This window comes from Cetorhinus maximus, chromosome 19, assembly GCF_964194155.1.
Source record: "Cetorhinus maximus chromosome 19, sCetMax3.hap1.1, whole genome shotgun sequence".
Lineage (NCBI taxonomy): Eukaryota > Metazoa > Chordata > Chondrichthyes > Lamniformes > Cetorhinidae > Cetorhinus > Cetorhinus maximus.
Window position 1 is genome coordinate 50,745,945 of NC_135897.1, and position 21,279 is coordinate 50,767,223.

Genomic DNA, 21,279 nt, shown 5'->3' on the forward strand with positions numbered 1-21,279 from the left:
ATGGAAATTGCAAATAAGCAAGATTTGATTGCATTAGCAATGTTAAGTGGGTAATAAAACATTATGGCCAGAATATAACGCTTGTCGGGTGGGCATGCGCCTGACCCGACCGAGCGTAAAATGACGCACAGTGACGTCAGGTGAGCGTCCCGACGTCATTGTGCACTTGGGCGATATTTCGATCGGCGGGCGCGCGAGGGAGTCGGCAGCATGCCTGCTGACAATTAAAAGGTCTAATAATACCATTAAAGTTATAATTGAAAGAAATTTTTTGCTTCCTGCCCAACCTTATGGTTGGTTGGCAGGAGAAAAGGTCAAGCGCCTTTGCATTTTTTAGGAAACCTCATCCACGGGCGGGATGAGGTTTCCAACAGCAAATAAAAATGAAATTAAAATTTTAACATTTTATTAGACAGAGACAGAGACACATGAGGGGACATGTTTTATAACATTTTAAAAATCTTTATTTTTAATGTTCAAAACTCTTAATCTCCCTGAGGCAGCCATGTGCTTCAGGGAGCTTTTCCAGTGCGCACCCACGAACCTGCACTCTCGCCCTCCTCTGCCCCCACGCAGGCAGCGCTGCCGCGTGTTTCACACTGGGCAGGCCTTAATTTGACCGCCAGCATGAAATTGCTTCTGGCCCCGATCGCGGGCAGCAGTTGGCTTCCCGACCGCTCCCGCCCACCCCAACTGAGCCTGCCTGATGAGGGAAAAATTCTGTGTGTAGTTTCCTTTCCTAATGAGATAGAACATTTATTTTTCTTTTTAAATATTTTGAAATGTTTAACTTTAATGAACTTTAAATTAATTAGATCAGCCAACATTTTTTAAACAGTGTGGAAAATTTTCCATTGCTCATAAAGCGTGAGTGTTCAACTAATACCTGTACCTGTTTCACTTGAGTTACTGATAACTGAACAATTATTGAGCTACACTGGCAAATGCAACAGCAGAAACTCTTTAATGAATATTGAAAACATTCATTTTCAGGCAGAGATCATAGATGTACAGTACGGAACAATTGATGATCTGCTCCGACTTCAATCAAGTACCAATGTTACCAAAAAAATTGCACTAATTAAACTTGGAAAGGCACCTTTATTGTATAAGGTAAGGTCAACTAAAATTATTCTGTTTTTTTTTCATTAGGAAAAAATCATAGTATGCTAATTGTTTTTATTTGGCTGTATTTGTGGTGCAAAATGGCAGGTAATCAGAATAATAACCATTGAAAATATGAATGTGAAAGATGCAAAATTAATAAAACATTTTTATTAAAATTGCTATTTTAGTTTGCAAAATATATCTCATTACATTTTGTGTTCATCTTTGCATTTATGGTATAAAAGCTATCCATTAATGCAACCTCCAGTTTCATAGATTTATATTTGGGTGAAAAATTGTGCTCTCATTCAAATGGCCTGATTAACCCAACTAGTGCTGTATTTCTTTTGCTGGAAGTATGCACTAGATGCTACTAGCCTGCCATTAAAGGAGATTCACTTTCAAAAAGGTCCAGCACCAATTCAAAGCCCTTAAATTCTGGGGTTAGAAGACATTTAGTCAAAGGTACTAAGTCAGATAAATCTATAAAATGGATGATTCCACTTGAGCTATCTGTCACTTAACAACAACAAGAATAACCACTCGCTAATTGTCTGTGATGTCCAACTGATGATACTGAATGTTAACGTAGAGTATTGGGAAAGTGTTCATGCCACTGTTGCCCTTTGCCACATCAATAGAATTTTCAGTAGGAACTAAGGAAGATGGAATGTTTTTGGGGGCAAGATTTACTCAGTGAAAAATAGCCAATGACCCCTTTTTGCATTGCCAGCACAGGAAAGGTGCAACCTATTATTCAATGATGCAGAAAATAGTGGAGGGGATAATTAGAATGCTTAAAGCATATTGCTAGTGCATGGTGTTCTACAGTACACTGATAAATTAGCAAAATTGGAATGGTTTGCTGTGGATGGTACAATTTTGTCCTAAAGGAAGGACCACCCTTATTCTTGGCAAATGGCATTTTTCAAAAAGCTAATTTGTATTTCTCTTGTCCTTGTATGTTTATCACATTTGATTTTTGGAAAAGGGATCCATCTATTATTGTATTCTGCCTTGTTCTGTGTTCAGAAGTACATGTACTCCAGAAATATTTCCGTATGTAAACTGTTACATTGTTCCCCCAGTGCAAATCTTAATCATAATTTCATATTGAGCAGAATAGTACAGTATGTATTACATGAGATAAAACTGTCAACCTTATAAAACAGCAAATCGCCTAACTTAATGTGAGTAATGCCATTGATGATCTGCTAGAATAAACTAAAATAAAGTATGTTTACACATGCAGCTGTTGCACTTAAGGCATCACGCTTTGTTGCAGATTAAAACAATTTTAAAATGTCCCTTTTCTTCCACTCTCCGGCCTGAAACTGTTCTTACAATTCCCGTGGAGGAACTGCAAACCAAAATAACCAGATTTACTGAATGACTCCCAAGTGAAAAAATTACCAACAAAATTTCACTTTTTGTAGCATTTACTTAACACGAATCAGAAACAACTCAAATTACACATGAATTAACAGGCAAATAATACTTCAAGTGAAAAGGTAAACTTCACTTTAAATAGTCGATACAACAAAGATAGTCTTATGCAACTACAAGTATTCATATCATAACTGTGGCACCATGTGCAATCTCAGTGTTTTCAACTCAGCCTAATTGCCCTTGAGAAGTGGTGGTGAGCTGCTTTCTTGAACCGCTGCAGTCCATGTAGTGCTGGTACACTCAAAGTGCTGTTAGGGAAGGAGTCCCAGGATTTTGGCCCAGCAACATTGAAGGAACAGTGATATAGTTCCAAGTCAGGATTGTGTGTGGTTTGGAGGGGAACTTGCAGGTGGTGGTGTTCACATGCATCTGCTGCCCTTGTCCTTCTAGGTGGTAGCCGTTGCGGGTTTGGAAGGTGCTGTAGAAGGAGCCTTGGTGAGTTGCTGCAGTGCATCTTGTAGATAGTACACACTGTTGCTACTGTGCGTCGGTGGTGGATTGAGTGGATATTGGGGGTGGTGGATGGGCTGACAATCAAGTGGGCTGCTTTGTCCTGAATGGTGTAAAGCATCTTGAGTGCTGTTGGAGCTGCACTCATCCAGGCAAGCGGAGATTCCATTACAGTTCTGACTTGTGTCTTGTTGATGGCGGACATGCTTTGGGGAGTCAGGAGGCGAGTTACTCTACAGAATTCCCAGCCTCTGACCTTCTCTTGTAGCCACAATATTTATATGGCAGTTCCAGTTCAGTTTCTTGTCAATTTTCCTTTATTCATTCAAGGGATGTGGGCATTGCTGGCTATGCTAGCATTTATTTCCCATCCCTAACTGCTCTTGAGAAGCTGGTGGTGAGCTGCCTTCTTGACCTGCTGGAGTCCCTGTGGTGTAGGTACACCCACAGTGCTGTTAGGGAGAGAGTTCCAGGATTTTGACCCAGCGACAGTGAAGGAACAGTCAATGGTAACCACCAGGATGTTGATCGTGGAGGATTCATCAATGGTAATGCCATTGAATGTCAATGGAAGATGGTTGGGTCCTCTTTTGTTGGAGATGGTCATTGCCTGGCACTTGTGTGGTGTGAATGTTACTTGCCACTTAGCCCAAGCCTGAATATTATCCAGGTCTTGCTGCGTATGGGCACAGACAGCTTCAATATCTGAGAAGTTGTGAATGGTGCAATCATTGGTGAACATCCCCACTTCTGACCTTATGATGGATGAAAGGTCATTGATGAAGAAGCTGAAGATGGCTGGGCCTAAGACACCACCCTGACGAGCTCCTGCAGTGATGTCCGAGGACTGAGATGATTGACCTCCAACAACCATAACCATCTTACTTTGTGCTAGGTATGACTCCAACCAGTGGAAAGTTTCCCCCCAGTTTTCATTAATTTCAGTTTTGCCAGGGCTCCCTGATGCCACACTTGGTCAAATTCTACCTTGATGTCAAGGGGAATCACTCTCACCTCACCTCACCTCATGATATCAGCTTTTTTGTCCTTGTTTGGACTAAGATTGTAAGGAGGTGAGTAGACCTGGCAGAACCCAAACTGTGTCAGTGAGTGGGTTATTGCTGAGCAAGTGCTATTTTGTAGCACTGTTGATGATCTCTTCCATCACTTTGTTGATGAAAAAGATCATTTTCAAACAATGCTAAAACAGACGTTTTAAAGAAATTACAAAATTTCCTAACTGTACTGCTCCAGGTCAAATATCATCAAGTATATCCCTACCTCTACAGTTGCCCCACCAAGCAACAAATAATCTCTGAATGACCTCAGCGTTTATTCACTTAAACAATTAGACGTTATTACATTAATTATCTTATAAAAGAAAGCCAGACTGACCTGTAATCATTTCAAGGATGTACAGCATTACACCCTCAAGTTTTAAAGGGACAGCGCCCCCCCCTCACCACTGCCCCACTTCAGCAGCGAAATAATACATTGTTTGTCGCATGGTATTAAGCACCTGTCCATGCAAAACAATGCTTCCTCTACCTTACCTTGACCTCAAGAGGTCTATTAGTGCTGTAAAAAACACAAGATGTAGGTTAGTGCCTACAATCCTACAATCTCTGTAAGTCTGATAATTTTTCAATGTGTGATTAAAGCTTTTACGAGGAAAAGTCCTTGGTTCTCACTAAAGAAATAAAATGCCAAGTAAGTTTTGAGAGGAAGCCTCCTTGATTCTCACTAAAGAAACAAAATATCAAATAAGTTTGTCAAGATCCAATGTCAGTTAAATCCTTTGGTCGGCTGAAGAAAAAGGATGTGAAGAAAGAACATCAGGCAAGTTCTTTTACAACCTTAGGTAAAGAGTTTCATAATGCCTAAATTGGGTATTTAAGGCCAAATAGTTCATTTGTTGGTGTTCACAAAAAAGCAGCTTGGATTTATTTGGCACCTTTAACATATTCAGAAGCTCTAAGGCACGTCACATGTGCATTATGAAACAAAATTTGACACTCAGCCACATAACGAAATAATAGGGCAGATGTCCAAAAGCTTGGGCAAAGAAGTTTTAAAGAATGTTTTAAAGAAGGAATGAGACATTGAAGAGTCAGAAAGGTTTAGATGGGGAATTCCAGACCTTAGGGCCTGGCATCTGAAAGCAAGGCTGCCAATGGTGGAGCAGTTAAAATTGAGGATGTTAAAGAGGTCAGAATGGGAAACACTGGTATTTTGGAGGGTTGTGGGGCTCAAGAAGATGACAGAAATATGGAGGGGTGAGGGTATGGAGTGTTTTGGAAACATGGGGCAGGATTTTTAGGTCAGCGTGCGGTTGCGAATGGCGGGCGTAGGAGCGGCTGAGGAACGGACCACTGTCCGTAATCAGCCTCCGACCGCGATTTCACGCTGGCTGGCCAATTAACGGCCAGCCAACGTGAAATGCGCGCTGAAATGCTAAGTGCTGCTGGGGTGGTGGCAGGAGGAGGGCAGGTGCTGATGTAAGCACGGGCGAGAGGGAACGCAGAATGAAAGCTCCCTGAAGGCAAAGAGCTGTCTCAGGGAGCTGATGAATTTATAAGCAATAAATAAAGATTTTAAAATCCAGAAAAAAATGCCCACGCATCAGAATCAGTCACCTGAAGATATACACGATGAAAATTCTGTCCATACATTTTTAAAAATTTAATAATGGAAACCTCATCCTGCCCTTGGATGAAGTTTCATCAAAAATGCGAAGCCTGCCTGGCAGATTCGTCTGTCCGCAAACCATAAGGTTGGAAGGACCACGAAAAATTGGGGACAATTGGAACTTTAATGGGCTTAATTGGTGTCTTAATTGTTGGCAGGCGTGCGCAAAATTCGGAAGCGTGCCTGCTGGTCAAAATATCACACGAGTGCGGGATGATGCCGGGACGTTCACCCGATGTCATCACGCGTTATTTTACACTCAAGCGGGTCGGATGCGTGCCCGCACGCCCAGCTAAATATTCCGCGTGCGAAAAAAATTGTAATGTCGCTTAACCAGGAGCCAGTGTCAGTGAGCTCCATGGGTGAATGAGACTTGGTGCACACAGGAAGCAGAGTTTTGGATAAGCTCAAATTTATGGGGAGTAGAGCGTGGAAGCCGACCAAGAATATGTTGAAATAGTCAAATCCAGAGGTATCATCGGCATGGATGAGGGTTTCAGCAGCAAATGAGCTGAGATGGTGTGGAGTGAGATGACGTTATTGGGTGGAAATAGGTGGTCATAGCGATGGTGCGACATGTGGTCAGAAGTTCACCTCGGGGCCAGATATAGCACCAAAGTTGTGAACGTTTTGGTTCAGCCTCACAACCTCACCAGAAATAGGAATGGATTCAATGGTTGTGGAATGGAGTTTGTCACGGGGATCGAAGGAAAAGTCAGAATGACCTTGAATTATTAATTCTGAAGATTACAAAGTGCTCATAAATTGGATGCTAATTTACAAAAGGACATTATTGTTTCCAGATAAAATGAATGAGCTGGCTGCTATGTTTCAGTTTTGCTTTGACCCCAATCATCAACTAGTAACGAGCATTTCCTGAGCACAATACCAGCTCATAAAAAGACAAATTGAGCACTTGAGGCAGATAGGTCACCTACCTTTTTCACCCCGATATGATTAAGTTAGGAGATAATTAGGTACTGTGACTCCAAATGCTTGTCAGGGCATGAAAACACTCATAGGTAGCACAAATTAGCACTAAATCTGACAATCAGGTGCCATAAATTATGGCTGGTACAAGAAATGGAAACAATCATACAAGCACAATTGAAGTGTTATGCCTGTAATGATTTAAATCCATTGGAAATGGACACTGCTAATGCAGTGTCAGATGTACCCATAGTCTGATCAATCAGGGTACTGCAGGTAAAACCACCTCGAGTCCAATTAGCACACTACATTTTTTCTATAATTGTGTGATCAGTTTTGTAATATAAATAAAAATGTGATTTAGTTTTGAGTTTTCTGAGTTCAAGCATAAAAGTAACTGAAGCACAAATGAGGAAATAAGGATGATACTTCCTTTTAAATTCTGCTGCAAGAATGCTATTGCACAGCCAAGAATCCAAGTTTGAACACATTTTTATTTAGTCTTTCATCATTGCATTGTAGGAGAAAATATAAATGATAGCAGATTTCCCTCGGGGTTTCTCACATTAAGTCAAAGAATAGGCTGATGTGTGATGGCTAAAGTGTGAAAGGAATAAATATATGAAGCTTTCAGGAAGTATGCGGTATATGCACATCGCTCATTGTGCATCAGAGGTTACTGCAGTTCTTTAGCAACATGAAGCTTATGCCATGGAGGGCTTAACACCAGGGTCACTGAATCAGTCAAATTCCATTTTGATTACATAATCTGAGATTTTCACAGGCATTTTGAGGATCAAGTTCTACTACTCTGCACATTATTCTGAAAGTTGTCAATGAATGGTGTTTATTTACATATTCCATGTTTAAATCCATGAAAACACTGCAAAATATCATGGAGAGCTGTACCTCTTGTAGGTAGACAACTGGTATTTAACAATATAAGGAAGGGGGACAAATTTAGCTGCAAGGGGAGCAGTCTTGACTTTAATCGCAATGGGAGGATCCTGAAAGAATTGTGAAATGGCTCTGGGTTTTTAACAAACTGAATTGGAGCTGTAAGAGCACATGGGTGTACATGCTGAGGATTGACAACATGCTGAAGAGGATCCTGTAATCTAGTATCATGGCAGAGGAAGAGCCTGGGGTTTACCAAAATTTGGAAGAAGGAACCTAGGTTTAGCAGAATGTGAAAGGGAGGAAGAGGTAAGTTGCGAAACTTGACTCACTAGTGGTTTCCTGGAGATGTGCCAGCAGTAACAGGAGTGGGATGGCACAGGCTGGCAGCGCATGGGGGTGAAGGGAATAGTTTCCTGAGTCTTGCAGCCCTGGTTGTAATCATCCTTGCAAACAAAGAATTGTTTCATGATTGGTTCCCAGATGTGCATGTGGATATTTCTCTCTTTCACTCCCCCCTTTATCAGGCATTACGATGTTAACATTTTAAAATTCTGTGATTCTGTGAAAAGGAGCTAGAATTCTATCTGAGGAAGATTAGAGTCTTGAAGGATTTTCTGGCTGGAATTGGTGCCATATATACTGAGCTGGCTGCCTTTGTTGTATCCCCTATTTAGGCCAGAATTTTTAACTCGCCGGGTGGGCGTGCGCCCGACCCGAACAAGCGTAAAATGATATGCGATAACGTCTGGCGAGCGTTCAGATGTCAGTGTGCACTCGCGCTATATTTCGGTTGGCAGGTGCACACGGGAGTCAGCAGCGCGCCCGCTGACAATTAACAGGCCTATTAAGGCCATTAAAGTTTCAATTGAATTAAATTCTTCGCTGCCTGTCCAACCTTACCATTGGCGGGCAAGCAAGAAGGCCAAGCGGCCTTTGGATTTTTCAGGAAACCTCATCCACAGGTGGGATGAGGTTTCCAACAGCTATTAAAAATTAAATAAAAATTTAAACATTTCATTAATAACATGTCCCTGCTCACGTGACAAAGTCACGTGAGTGGACATGTTTTTTAACAATTTAAAATTCTTTATTTTTAATTCTTAAAATCTTGATTTCCCTGAGGCAGCTCTGTGCGAAGTTCCCTACTCACCCTCCTCCTCCCCCACGCAGGCAGCGCTGAGCGCTGCAGCACGCGTTTCATGCTGGGGCGGGCCTTAATTGGCCCGCCAGTGTGAAATTGTGGTCGGGCCCTGATTGCGGGTGGGGGTCGTCATCCCGACTGCTCCTGCCTGCCCCAGCCGAGCCGGCCCGATGAGGGCAAAATCCTGGCCTTAGTGTGTAATTTAGAATTTATTTTGACCGTGATTTGCCTGTTTGTTCATAGTTAATATATGTTGATATTGCTTTGATTGTTAATGCAAAAGTTATAAAAAGGTGAAATTTTGTCCATTGGCTTTTCATTGGGGTCATTTGGTGAATTTTGTTCTTTCAGTCCATTGATCTCCACAGGGATCATAACAATGGAGAAAAGAACTGGCCTCAGTATTGCTCAGGCTTCTGCATGTGTTCAGAATCAGCAGAGCATATGAGAAGTGCACTTTACTACCGAGTAGTGATCAGTGCATGTAATTTGGGTCACTGCTCATTTGATTGTTTATAGTATATACCAATCAAAGGTGCCCCTTTATGTGCAAACCCATTGCAGGAGGAGGAATTGCAGGTGCAGCTGCATGAAGGGGCTTGGATACTGGAGGGAGGCAGTGACTTGCAGATGAACTCGAAGATAGAAGTGACCTGGATTTGACATTGGAGGTGTGTTAGAGCAGTGAGCTGAATCCTTGGAGAGCGCAATATGCACTTATTGCAGTTTCTTCTATATTAGAAAAATGAGTGAAACTTTAACCGTTGAGGTGTAACTGCTGCATTATCTAGTAATAGTGATGGTCCAGGAAATGTGGCAACCACACAATCAGCATCAAAACTATCAGAAATCAAATAGTGTAATGTTTGAAATGAGACCATAGGAAATACTGAACATATTTATATATCTTAGTCAATATTTTTGTTCTAAATCATAAAGACAGGTACATATGTTCTTTTTCCAGAACTGATTGTTGTTTAAACAGACACCACATAAATGGATGAGTATCAGAAGATAACAAAAGTAGAGTCATAAATATTAGCTGCATTATTTATCTGTAGTAGATTTGAGTGTATTCATCTCATGGTATGATGACTGAACTCACTCCAACAGAACACATTTGCCACCAGCGAAACAATCAAAATAAAATCTTGTTCTAATTCTATGGGCAGAAGTTTCCCCCATCGGTGGTGGGGGGGGGAAGTTTAGGAGCGGGTGCATGGAGGGGCGCCTCTGGCGCCTCCTGATTGGGGGCGTACTGCCATTTTATGTGGGTGGGTCAATTAAGGCCCACCTAGCGTGACGTCTGCAAGGAAGCTCCCTGTGCGGGTGGGGATGGAATCCCTAAACCGAGAGTGCGCTCTTTCGCGCATGCGTGTGAAAGAGCGCACTCATCTCCCTGAGGCTAAGTGCTGCCTCAGGGAGATCAGCACCAAATTTAAAAATGTCAACAATAGAGAAAAAAAAATTCCCCTGACATGTCCCCTCATGTGACACTGTCACATGAGTTGGGACATGTCCAACACTTTCATTAACACTTTTATTAAAAATTTTAAAACCTACATGAAACCTCATCCCGCCCGTGGATGAGGTTTCATGCTTTTGTCAATGCCCGCCGGGGCTCCTGGCCTGCCCTCCAACCTTAAGGTTGGATGGACAGGTCCACTAAGTACTTTAATTACTTTGTCAATGGCCTCAATTGGCCATTGACAGGTCAGTGGGCGCACAGCTGATTCTGTTGAGCCCCCACAGCAGGCCCCGCCCAACCGCTCACCGACTGGGAAACCCTGACCTAAAAGGAGATATTTTTTAGAACATAAAACTTATGATACACTACTTTGTCCTCAAAAATTGAAATAAAAAATATATCTATTTTTCAAAACCATGGTGACATCTGAGAATGTGGGGCTTCTAAAACTATTTTCCAAGGTATGTCATAATTTGTTTGCAATAGAACTAGGAAGTGGAGACTAAAGCCTTGTGAAGGACTTCATTTATCATTTTGCCAGTGCTTTTTCCTCACCTACAAAAGGCAATCTTCACACTGATACATAACATATTGTCATTTTATGTCTTTATAATTGATTTATTACAATCGAGACATTTCTGATGTATATAAAAACTTGAAGTGCAGGATATTTAAAGTGGGTGAGTACATAATGGTTTATTTTTTATGGTATTTAGGAAGCACTTTTGCCTCTTTGACATTTGCTTTTAGTATATGACAGGCAGCAGTACATAATAGTGAAATTCAAGAATCAAGACAAGTACAACCATCAGTTTTACATCACATAAGAGCATAAGAAATAGGAACAGGAGTAAGTCATATGGCCCTCAAACCTGTGCTGCCATTCAATAAGATCATGACTGATCTTCTAACTCAATTCCACTTTCCTGTCCTATCCCATTTCACTTTCACTTGAAATACTTGATATACTTTGTGTCCAAAAATCTGCTAATCTCCGACTTGAATATGATCAACGACCGAGCGTCCATAGCCCTCTGGGGCAGAGAAATCCAAAGATTCACAATTGTCTGAATGAAAAAATTTCTCCTCATCCCAGTCTTAAATGGCTGACCCCATATTCTGAGACTGCCATCACCAGTTCTAGTCTACCCAGCCAGGGGGGGGCAACCTGTCAGCATCTTTACCGTCTAGCTTTCTAAGAACATTGTACTTTTCAATGAGAGAATTCCTTATTCTTCTAAACTCCAGAATATATAGCCCATTCTACTCAATTACTCAATATATTTAGCAACCAAGAGCAGCATTACATTTTCAACATGTGAATTAAAACTGAATGACCCTATTAGTCCTGCCAATCAAATAGATTAAGAAATTTCTATGGCTCTACTCCTGATGGTATGTTTTCCAAGTTTGTCATTCTATCTCAGCAAGATATTTTTGAGATCACATCTTTGTTGACTTAAGTGAAGCAGGTGAGATGGGACAGATGGTTAAAGTCAGAATCTTCGACCCTCAATAATAGAGGTCAGAGTTACATTATATATCATTGTCACGATTCAAGCTCTTTATAATCCTTTCTGATACTTGGAAAGGTCTCAAGTCTACTTTTAAAAAAAAACAGCAGATAGTTTTGTAATTAATAATGAGATATATGAGTTTTTGTAATGGCACAGCTTTTGGGGTGAGGATGTAAGTGGCAGTATACTTCCTCTGCATTGTAGAGAGAGTAACTGCTCACTGAGCATTCAAAATAGACATACCCTTGACCTGAAAAACAATGACTCGATCTTTATTGCATAATAGATGGGAACAGTTATTAGAAATAAAAATAAGTACACTAAGAATGCGTGTTATATGTGTGCATATTGGCATTCGCACATAGGTGCATGCATGTCTTTCATTCCTTCCAGCTGTATAGCACATCCTCTAACATCATACTTTGTTCATCACTCTTGGCTATTCAGCAATAATTTTGGGTGGGAGATAAGTGAATCTTTTTGTTTTTTTAGGAACTTAGTACCACTTATTTTGTTGTTTTGAGGTTTTTTCTCTCTCAAAATTGTTGGGAAATTTTATCTGAATTAACCATGATTTCCAAGGTGATTGAAAGTATTTACTGTTGGGGAGATGGTGGTGTAGTGGTAAAGTTTCTGGACTAGTAATCCAAAACTCCAGACCAATAATCTGGGGACATGTGTTCGAATCCCACCATGGCAGCTGGTGGAATTTAAATTCAACTAATAAATCTGGAATTGAAAGCTAGTCTCCCATGAAGCTAGCATCGATTGTCATAAAAAGCAATCTAGTTCACTAATGTCCTTTAGAGAAGGAAATCTGCCATACTTATCTGGTCTGGCCTACATGTGACTTGACTCTTAACGTGGTTGACTTTTAACTGCTCCCTAAAATGACCTAGCAAGTCAAGGGCAATTAGGGATGGGCAACAAATGCTGGCCTTGCCAGCGATGTCCACATCTCATGAAAGAATTTTTAGAATTATTGATGTAAGACTGGCCATTTATAGTGGATGTTGGTTGAAAGCTCCATCCCCTCCATAACATTTCCCATTAGACTTAAAAATTGCTGACTGAACTTCAGTGCTTGAAATTAAAAGAAATGTTATTAACTGTTCCAGAAAGGCAGAGACTGAGTTTAATCTATATATTTGTTAATGTAGCTGTGCTTTTGATTTTTCCAATGTAGCTGTGCTTTTTATTTATCCAATAAACAAAGTTTTTTTTCCCAGGAGACAATGCAAATCAATTAATTCTTTATTCATAGAGAGCTGGGAAAGGCAATACTGCCAGACGCTAGATTGTGCCCCTCTATTGTACCAGTCTTGAACTTGGTACATCTTGTATTCTATCTTTGTGTTGTCAGCAGTAAGAAACACGAGGAACTTATTTTTAAAAAGTGAAGATGTATTTAAAAAGACGTCCTTTATGAATATAAAAGTAATTAATGGTATTGCTTTGTAGCTTTGAACATTTGCAAAATTTAAGTTCAAAACAGCATTAAAATCCAAAAATGCCATGTAACTTCACCAGGGTTTAACTTGTTCATTGTAAATCAGACACTCTGATAGTACATTGTTTATCACATAGTATAACACTCTTGCTGTTATAAAAGAGTGGATTTTCAAGTGTCACCGTGAGCAATGGAGTAGGGAATCTGAACTTAATGTGTGTTTATAAAATGTGTATGTGCATTACAATATATTTGCAGAGGAAATCTCCCATCACATTGCTCACAGTAAAGAAATAAGGGGTTGCATTTTGCCAGGGTGGCAGTGACTCTGACGACAGACTGGAAAGCCGGGGTCAGGAGGGCAACCCCACCTTGGTGATCCGGGGGGCCCCTGCCATATTTTATGCTCACCTTGTAACTAATGAGCAGCTCTCGCCCCTTTAAGGGATGAGAGCCTGCTTCCCAAGAGCTGCCGCCCAATTAGAGGGCTGGCAGTTCTTCAGAGTCAGCAGCACCAGCAGGAGCGGTGGCAATTCCTGGGACTGTACCCAACCAAGAGATGCAGCAATGTTTGCTGCCCTCACAGCAAGGGTGGGGTCCGCCAGGGCCAGTTAGGCGACAGGTGGGGCAGCCATTGTCACTGGGAGCCAATGTCCCGCTCCCCAAGCTCGAAGGGAGTACACAAGGCAGTCATCAGGCAGTGTTCCATGTGGCGGAGGGCCCACCCAATACTGGTAAAATACCAGAGGCAGCTTTAAAAGACCTTTAATTGGCCACCCCTGCCTCCCCTTGCCATTTTCCAGCCCCTCCTACCTCCTTTTCTGCTCTTGCAGGCTTTGGGCCAATGTCTTTATGATTTGTACAGGGTAATGTCAAGGCCTCAGATTACAATGTATAACTGACAAATTCTGTAACTTTTACTGATTTATTAGGAATTTGACCTCACAACACTGGCTGTTATTCTGTGAACCTGTGAAAATGGCCTTAATTAATATACAGGATGGCCACCGCCCCCACACTCCCTCCATCCTGAAAGGAAAGTTGGCTGGAAGCTGACTCGCTCCGTGCAAACCTGGCTAGCAGCCATAATATGCTGCAGGCGGGCTAAATTGCCTCACAGTGGGACTTTCGCTCCTCACTGGGGAGGAAGTCTCACCCTCAGGAGCTACCAGCTAATCTGATTGGCCGGTAGCTCCAGCAGTCTTGGCAGCACCAAGAGCTCATGGTGGATGCTGCCAGGATTGGAACCAGCCCCAAAAAGAAGGCCCAGTGGATCACAGTGTGAGGTAAGTCCAGGTTATTGGGCGGAAAGGGTTTGACCAATTTAGGAAGGGGGTTGTGGGGGTGGGTTGTGGAGAGCAGACAGGTAGGAAGGAATGGGGTACTAACCCCGATGCACAAAATGTGCCCCCGGAAGTACCCCCACCCCCTTCCTTCCCACCCTTTTCAAAACATTGTTAAAAAAACGGGCTTTCCACTCCAGTCCGTCTGCCCATGTTAACCGTATTATGACATGGGCAGTGTATTATTGGAGGCAATTGGCTTGTTAACAAGTTCAATTGACCCCTTATTTATTTATGTCAGGCAGGCTGTCAATTTCGGGATGTACAGAAAGGGGGGATGTAACACATACTTGGAAAAGAGATATCTGTGCCTGCTATTTCTCTCAGGATTCCATGGGCGTTTACAGCAACAGAGGACCTGAAGAAACCTTACTGACCATCATAAAAACCTGTTTACGCCATTTGTCAGTCTCCCATTGGAAGTTTTATGTGCAGCATAACAGCCATATATCAGAAAATTCTTTTATAAATAGGCATATATATTGGGGGGGAGACAATTCAGAATATGTAACATAAAGTTACAATTGGAAATGGTGTTTACAGACCCTGGAATGCAAAGATTACCCTCATCTTCTTTTATCTGCTATAAACAGTCTGCTTAAACCTCTCTCCTCTGTGTCTTCAAACCTCACCACCAACAATAATTGTGAGAAGCTTATGGACTTCTTTCTCACTAAGATTGAGACCATCTGATCAACTGACTCTGTCACTTTCCTCCTTTCCTCTAGCCCACCAAGTCAAATTTCCTCTTTGGTTCCCTCCCGTTTGGCCCTGAACTTGCGTATTTCTCTAGTTTCTCCCTAACCTCCCTTTATGCCCACTCTGAGCTCATCTTCTCCATGACACTCACTTTGTGCTCCCTCAATCCTATTCCAGATAAACTGCTAGCTGCCCAATTTCCCATCCTGGGTCCCTATATTGGCTGATATTGTTGATGGTTCTTTTTCCTAGTTGCCAGCTCCATCCTTCTCCCTAGCAACTATCTGAGGTCGAACCAAACTGTTTGCATCCTTGGTGTCTTATTTAACTCTGGGATGAGCATCGAACCATATATCCACACCATCACTAAGACCACCTCCTTCCACCTCTGTAACATCACTTGACTCTGTCCCTGCCTCAGCCAATTTGCTGCTGAAACCCTCATCCATGCCTTTATTACCTCTAGACTTGACTATTTCAACCTCCCACATTCTACCTCCTGTCAACTTGAGGTCATTTAAAATTCTGCTGCCATTAAGGCTTTCCTTAAAACCTACCTCTTTGACCAAACTTTTGATCATCTGCCCCAATATCTACCTATGTGACTTGGTGTCAAATTTGTTTGATAATACTGCTGTGAAGCTCTTAGGGATGTTTTATTACATTAAACGTGCTACATAAGCATGAAGTTGTTATAAAATATAGCATATCTACTTGTAACATTATTGATGGTCGGTCAGATGAAAAATTATTTTACGAGGACAGGAGTGCTAGAGCATGAAATGCTCATTGTATCATTCTGCTGCCTAGATGGAGCTGTGTTCCTTTAAAATGTAAAGCTATCATTGTTATTAATTAAACAACTGCTACAGGTCAATCAGAATTTAATTGTTGTTTGTTGAGGGAATTGTGAAAATTGGGAAATGTTGCAACTTGCAGGCTTCAAAGAAGAAGCATTTAGCATTAAGTAGTTAACATGTTTTTAAAGTAGAAAAATAGCTTGTATCCGCATGACTTTAGATCCACATTGCACAACGCTGTACTGCAGTAGAGTTCCTTCACTTAATTATGTCCAAGAGATTGATGTCCTTCAGCCTGTGTGTGCAGTCAATCAGATTCTACAATCATATACCTGAACTGTGAATAAGTCAGATTCCAGAAGCATTTGTGCAATTTCTGATGCTTTCTTAAGTAATTCAATCGCAGTCTGTCAAAAAAAGAAATTACCTGACATATGGCCACCATGACAGTTTCTCAAACACTGCACTCTGCATATCTAAAAAAAAAATTTAAGCTGAATGAACGTAAAGTCAAAAGTACATTTAAGACTTGAACAAAACTTATCCATTGTATTTTCTAGTTGATTCACAGCCACCTGCTTTCCATATGGCCTTCTACACTTCATTTGGGCATCTAATGTTCATAATGAATTACACTGATATAGAGAATCCAGGGTATACTTGTGTGCAGATCCACTGCAAACCAATCCAGATTATACCTGAGATGAAATAGTCTACACACATGTTGAAGAGTATTTGGTTGTCAACCTGAGTCACAAAACAGGAGCATCTTGGTGATTGTTGCTTTAAGCCCAGCCTTACTGTCTAAGGGTCACGTGGTCAGAACAGCCAATCACCAACGAGCGTGGGAACCTCATAAGGGGGAGTGTATTGTAGCCTTTCTAGAAGCAGGCAGCTAATCCAACAGCTCTGTAAATAAAGTTCATTGTTCAACTAAAGAAGCTTCTCGGTAGTACATCTCTATATCTGGCAAAATAATCCTGGTGCTACCTCTTGCCCTACAACTGTGAGTATCTCATTCTAAAGAAGGAAAGAAAGAAAAAAATATATACTAACCAGGATGCCTCTCTTTGGGAGGATCGACCCATTTGACTCCTCTACAGAGGACTGGAGTCAATACATCAAGCGCCTCGGGTTTTATTTTCATACCAAGAAATAGAAGAGGAGGCGAAGCGCAAAGCAATTCTCTTGAGCGTCTGTGGGAGTCAAACCTACAACCTTATTTGCAGTCTCACAGCCCCAAGCACACCCGACTCCAAGTCATTCAGTGAATTCATGGATTTAGTGAAGGGCCATTTTCAGCCCAAACCATTGATCATTATGCAAAGATTCAAATTTAATACAAGGGTGAGGGCCCCCGGTGAATTGATTGTGACTTATGTTGCTAAGTTGAAACAATTGTCAGAGCATTGTGATTTCGGAGTGACATTGAATAACATGCTATGGGATTGATTGGTTTGTGGCGTGCGCAACGATGCCATTCAGCGTCAATTGCTTGCAGAAGTCAATATAACTTTTAAATGAGCAGTGGAGATAGCGCAGGCCATGGAAGGCACTGAAAAAGATTTGCCGGAGCTACAGAGCTTGCAAAATGGCGCTGTTTACCAGTTAGGGTGGGTCTGCAGCCAGGCATGGCACCAAAAATGCTGAAGCAACCACAAAGTGGGAATCATTCCCAATCACCCAGGAGTCAAAAAATATACCAAAGGCAATCAGACAGCAATCCTGAAGTTGAAATGTTACCGATGTGGGGATAACCACACTCCTGAAACGTGTAGATTTAAGGAGGCCGAGTTGTATTACTGTCGCAAAAGAGGGCATTTGATAAAGCAGTGCAGAGCTAAGTCCAGACTGCCAAGTAACCAGCCAGCAAAGATGTTAGAAGTACATAACGTGAAAGAGCTTGAAGTGACTGATTCTGACATTCACTTTCTTTTTAATCTTAAAGCAGTCAAAGCAAACCCTATTATTGTCACACTCCACGTAAGTGGGAAGCCACTAGTTATGGAGGTAAATACAGGGGCATCAGCCACAGTGATGGGTTAGCTCACATTTCAGTACCTGAGAGAAGGTACCCAATGCTTAAGCCTGGAGAGAACTTCTGCCCAGTTGAAGACTTACACGGGAGGAGCACTAAAGGTAAAAGGCACTGCCATGGTACCTGTGAGCTATGGGCAGCAGTCAGCCCAGCTCTCAGTAATAATAGTGACTGGGGAAGGACCAAGCCTTCTGGGCTGTGATTGGCTAAAATCAATCAAGTTAAATTGGTCCAAGATTTTTCAAGTGCGGGCAGGAGGACTGCTAGATTTGTGGAAAAAATACAACTGCGTCTTTTGCAACGAATTAGGAAAAATCAAAGGCTTGCAAGCCATGGTTAATGTTGATCCAGAGGCAGCTCCCTGATTTTGTTAAGGCAAGACTGGTACCATATGCCTTAAGAGAAAAAGTGGATGCTGAGATAAACAGGCTGGTGGAACTAGGCATCTTGCAGCCAATTCAATTTTTGGAATGGGCAGCACCTATCGATCCCACACTGAAACCAGATAAGACCATCTGTATTTGCAGCGATTATAAGACCATAAGACATAGGAACAGAAAGTAGGCCATTCGGCCCATCGGGTCTGCTCCACCATTCAATCATGGCTGATAGGTTTCTCAACCCCATTCTCCCGCCTTCTCCCCGTAACCTTTGATCCCCTTACCAATCAAGAACCTATCTATCTCGGTCTTAAATACATTCAATGACCTGGCCTCCACAGCCTTCTGTGGCAATGAATTCTATAGATTCACCACTCTCTGGCTAAAGAAGTTTCTCCTCATCTCTGTTCTAAAAGGTCTTCCCTTTACTCTGAGGCTGTACCTTCGGATCCTAGTCTCTCCTACTAATGGAAACATCTTCCCCACGTCCACTCTATCCAGGCCTTTCAGTATTCTGTAAGTTTCAATCAGATCCCCCCTCATCCTTCTAAACTCCATCAAGTATAGACCCAGAGTCCTCAAATGTTCCTCATATGTTAAGCCTATCATTCCTGGGATCGTTCTCGTGAACCTCCTCTGGACCCTCTCCAGGGCCAGCACATCCTTCCTGAGATATGGGGCCCAAAATTGCTCTCAATATTCTAAATGTGGTCTGACCAGAGCCTAATAAAGCCTCAGCAGCACATCCCTGCTTTTATATTCTAGTCCTCTCGAAATAAATGCCAACATTGCATTTGCCTTCCTGACTCAACCTGCAAGTTAACCTTAAGAGAATCCTGGACTAGGACTCCCAAGTCCCTTTGCACTCCAGATTTCTGAATTCTCTCCCCATTTAGAAAATAGTCTATGCCTCTATTCTTCCTACCAAAATGCATGACCTCACACTTCCCCACGTTATATTCCATCTGCCACTTCTTTGCTCATTCTCCTAACCTGTCCAAATCCTTCTGCAGCCTCCCTGCCTCCTCAATACTACCTGTCCCTCCACCTATCTTTGTATCATCTGCAAATTTAGCCAAGAAGCCCTCAGTTCCTTCATCTAGATCATTAATGTATAAAGTGAAAAGTTGTGGTCCCGACACTGACCCCTGCAGAACTCCACCAGTCACCGGCCGCCATCCTGAGAAGGAACCCCTTATCCCCACTCTCTGCCTCCTGCCAGACAGCCAATCTTCTACCCATGCTAGTACCTTGCCTCTAACACCATGGGCTCTTATCTTACTGAGCAGCCTCCTGTGCGGCACCTTGTCAAAGGCCTTCTGGAAGTCCAAGTAGATAACATCCATTGGCTCTCCTTTGTCTAACCTACTCGTTACCTCCTCAAAGAATTCTAACAGATTTGTCAGTCATGACCTCCCCTTGATGAAACCATGCTGACTTTGCCCTATTACCATGCACTTCCAAGTATTCTGAAATCTCATCCTTAATAATGGACTCTAAAATCTTACCAACGACCGAGGTCAGGCTCGGCCTGTAATTTCCCGTCTTTTGCCTTACTGCCTTCTTAAACATTAGCGATTTTCCAGTCCTCTGGGACCCTCCCTGACTCCAGTGATTCCTGAAAGATTGCCACTAACGCCTCCACTATCTCTTCAGCCATTTCCTTCAGAGATTATAAGCTAACAGTTAATCAGGCAGTCAAGTTGGATAAATAACCAATTCCAAGAATTGAAGATTTGTAATTAAAGCTGTCAGGAGGTCAATCCTACGCTAAGTTGAATATGAGCCACGCGTACCAGCAAGTCAAGTTGGATAACACATCCCAGGGGTATGTCACAATAAACACACACAAAGGCCTATTCCATAATATCCGCCTCCCTTTTGGTGTGTCTTTGGCATGTGCAATATTTCAAAGGATGATGGCAAGTCTGCTACAGGGACTACCAGGTTGCAGTATATCTTGACAATGTTCTCAGAACTGGATCGAGAGAGGCCGAATATTTAGCAAATTTAGAGGAGGTATTAAAAAGATTTCTGGAAGCAGGAATTCGCCTAAAAAGGAGAAATGCACTTTCCAAGCCACTGAGGTTACTGAAGTGTAGTGTTGGCAAGCATAGCAGTGTCATATCATGAGGAAGGTAACTTTTAAGAGAAAAATGTTTCTTATTTTTGCCCTGTAACTGTTGTGTATTTTTTTCCTTTGTGTTTATTTTTAAAATATTCAAGATGTTGAGTGACACTGGGAGAAATTACCTGCTGTTCAACTAGTGCCATTGGATCTTTCACATCCATTGGAATAGACAGACCAGACCTTGGTTTAACATGTCATCTGAAGAAATGGCCTGTAGTTTGCATTAATAATAATGATGAGGCTGACAGCACTCACTATTATTATGGGACAAGTCGGACGGCAACTTCTGGTGCCTGCATATACACGTTAAGTGTGGAAGCCCAGAAGTTGCTGTCAGAGATACCCCACTCCTCCACAGTGTGTGCTGTAGCAGTCCTTGCTAATTGCCCACTAAAGATACCATAAAAAATTTAGGGCTGGTGCATTCAGGAATAAGTGTATTGTTCACTGTGTGGTAATTGAGAGTTATAGCCAAACAACTTCTCTGGACCAAAAATTGTATTTTATACTTGAGCCTCATTCCTTTAGAAGTCATTTAGCATTATAGTGATTTTAAAAATAATTAATTGTCACTTTACTTTGTATCTCTGTCTTTTATCTCTCTTTGGTAATCCCATTTGTTCCACCCCCCCCCCCCCCCCACCCCTTTGCTCCTGTTTGATCTAATTTATAATTCCTGGTTTGAACTCTGTGGGTGGAATCTTCCCAGACCCCAGGAAGCGGCTTTGGTGGTGGGGGTTGGTTGGTGGTGGGGGGCAGGGGAGCGCTTAGAAAATTGGACTGAAGCA

The 21,279-nt window shown here is 42.0% G+C and overlaps 1 protein-coding gene and 1 long non-coding RNA gene across 7 annotated transcripts in view; one reads left to right on the forward strand and one right to left on the reverse strand.

Annotated features, from left to right (window-relative positions):
- LOC144693797 (uncharacterized) overlaps positions 1-17,088 on the reverse strand; it is a 95,718-nt gene extending 78,630 nt beyond the window's left edge. The window contains exons 1-2 of the long non-coding RNA XR_013579597.1: positions 16,999-17,088; positions 16,370-16,418 (exon numbers count right to left, since the gene is read on the reverse strand). This is a non-coding gene — a long non-coding RNA (uncharacterized LOC144693797). The remainder of the gene's footprint in view (positions 1-16,369; positions 16,419-16,998) is intronic.
- naaladl2 (N-acetylated alpha-linked acidic dipeptidase like 2) overlaps positions 1-21,279 on the forward strand; it is a 955,971-nt gene that overhangs the window by 490,234 nt on the left and 444,458 nt on the right. For all 6 annotated transcript variants that reach the window (XM_078563827.1, XM_078563831.1, XM_078563828.1 and 3 more), the window contains one exon: positions 994-1,113. In XM_078563827.1, coding sequence (XP_078419953.1) covers positions 994-1,113 — 120 coding nt within the window. The remainder of the gene's footprint in view (positions 1-993; positions 1,114-21,279) is intronic.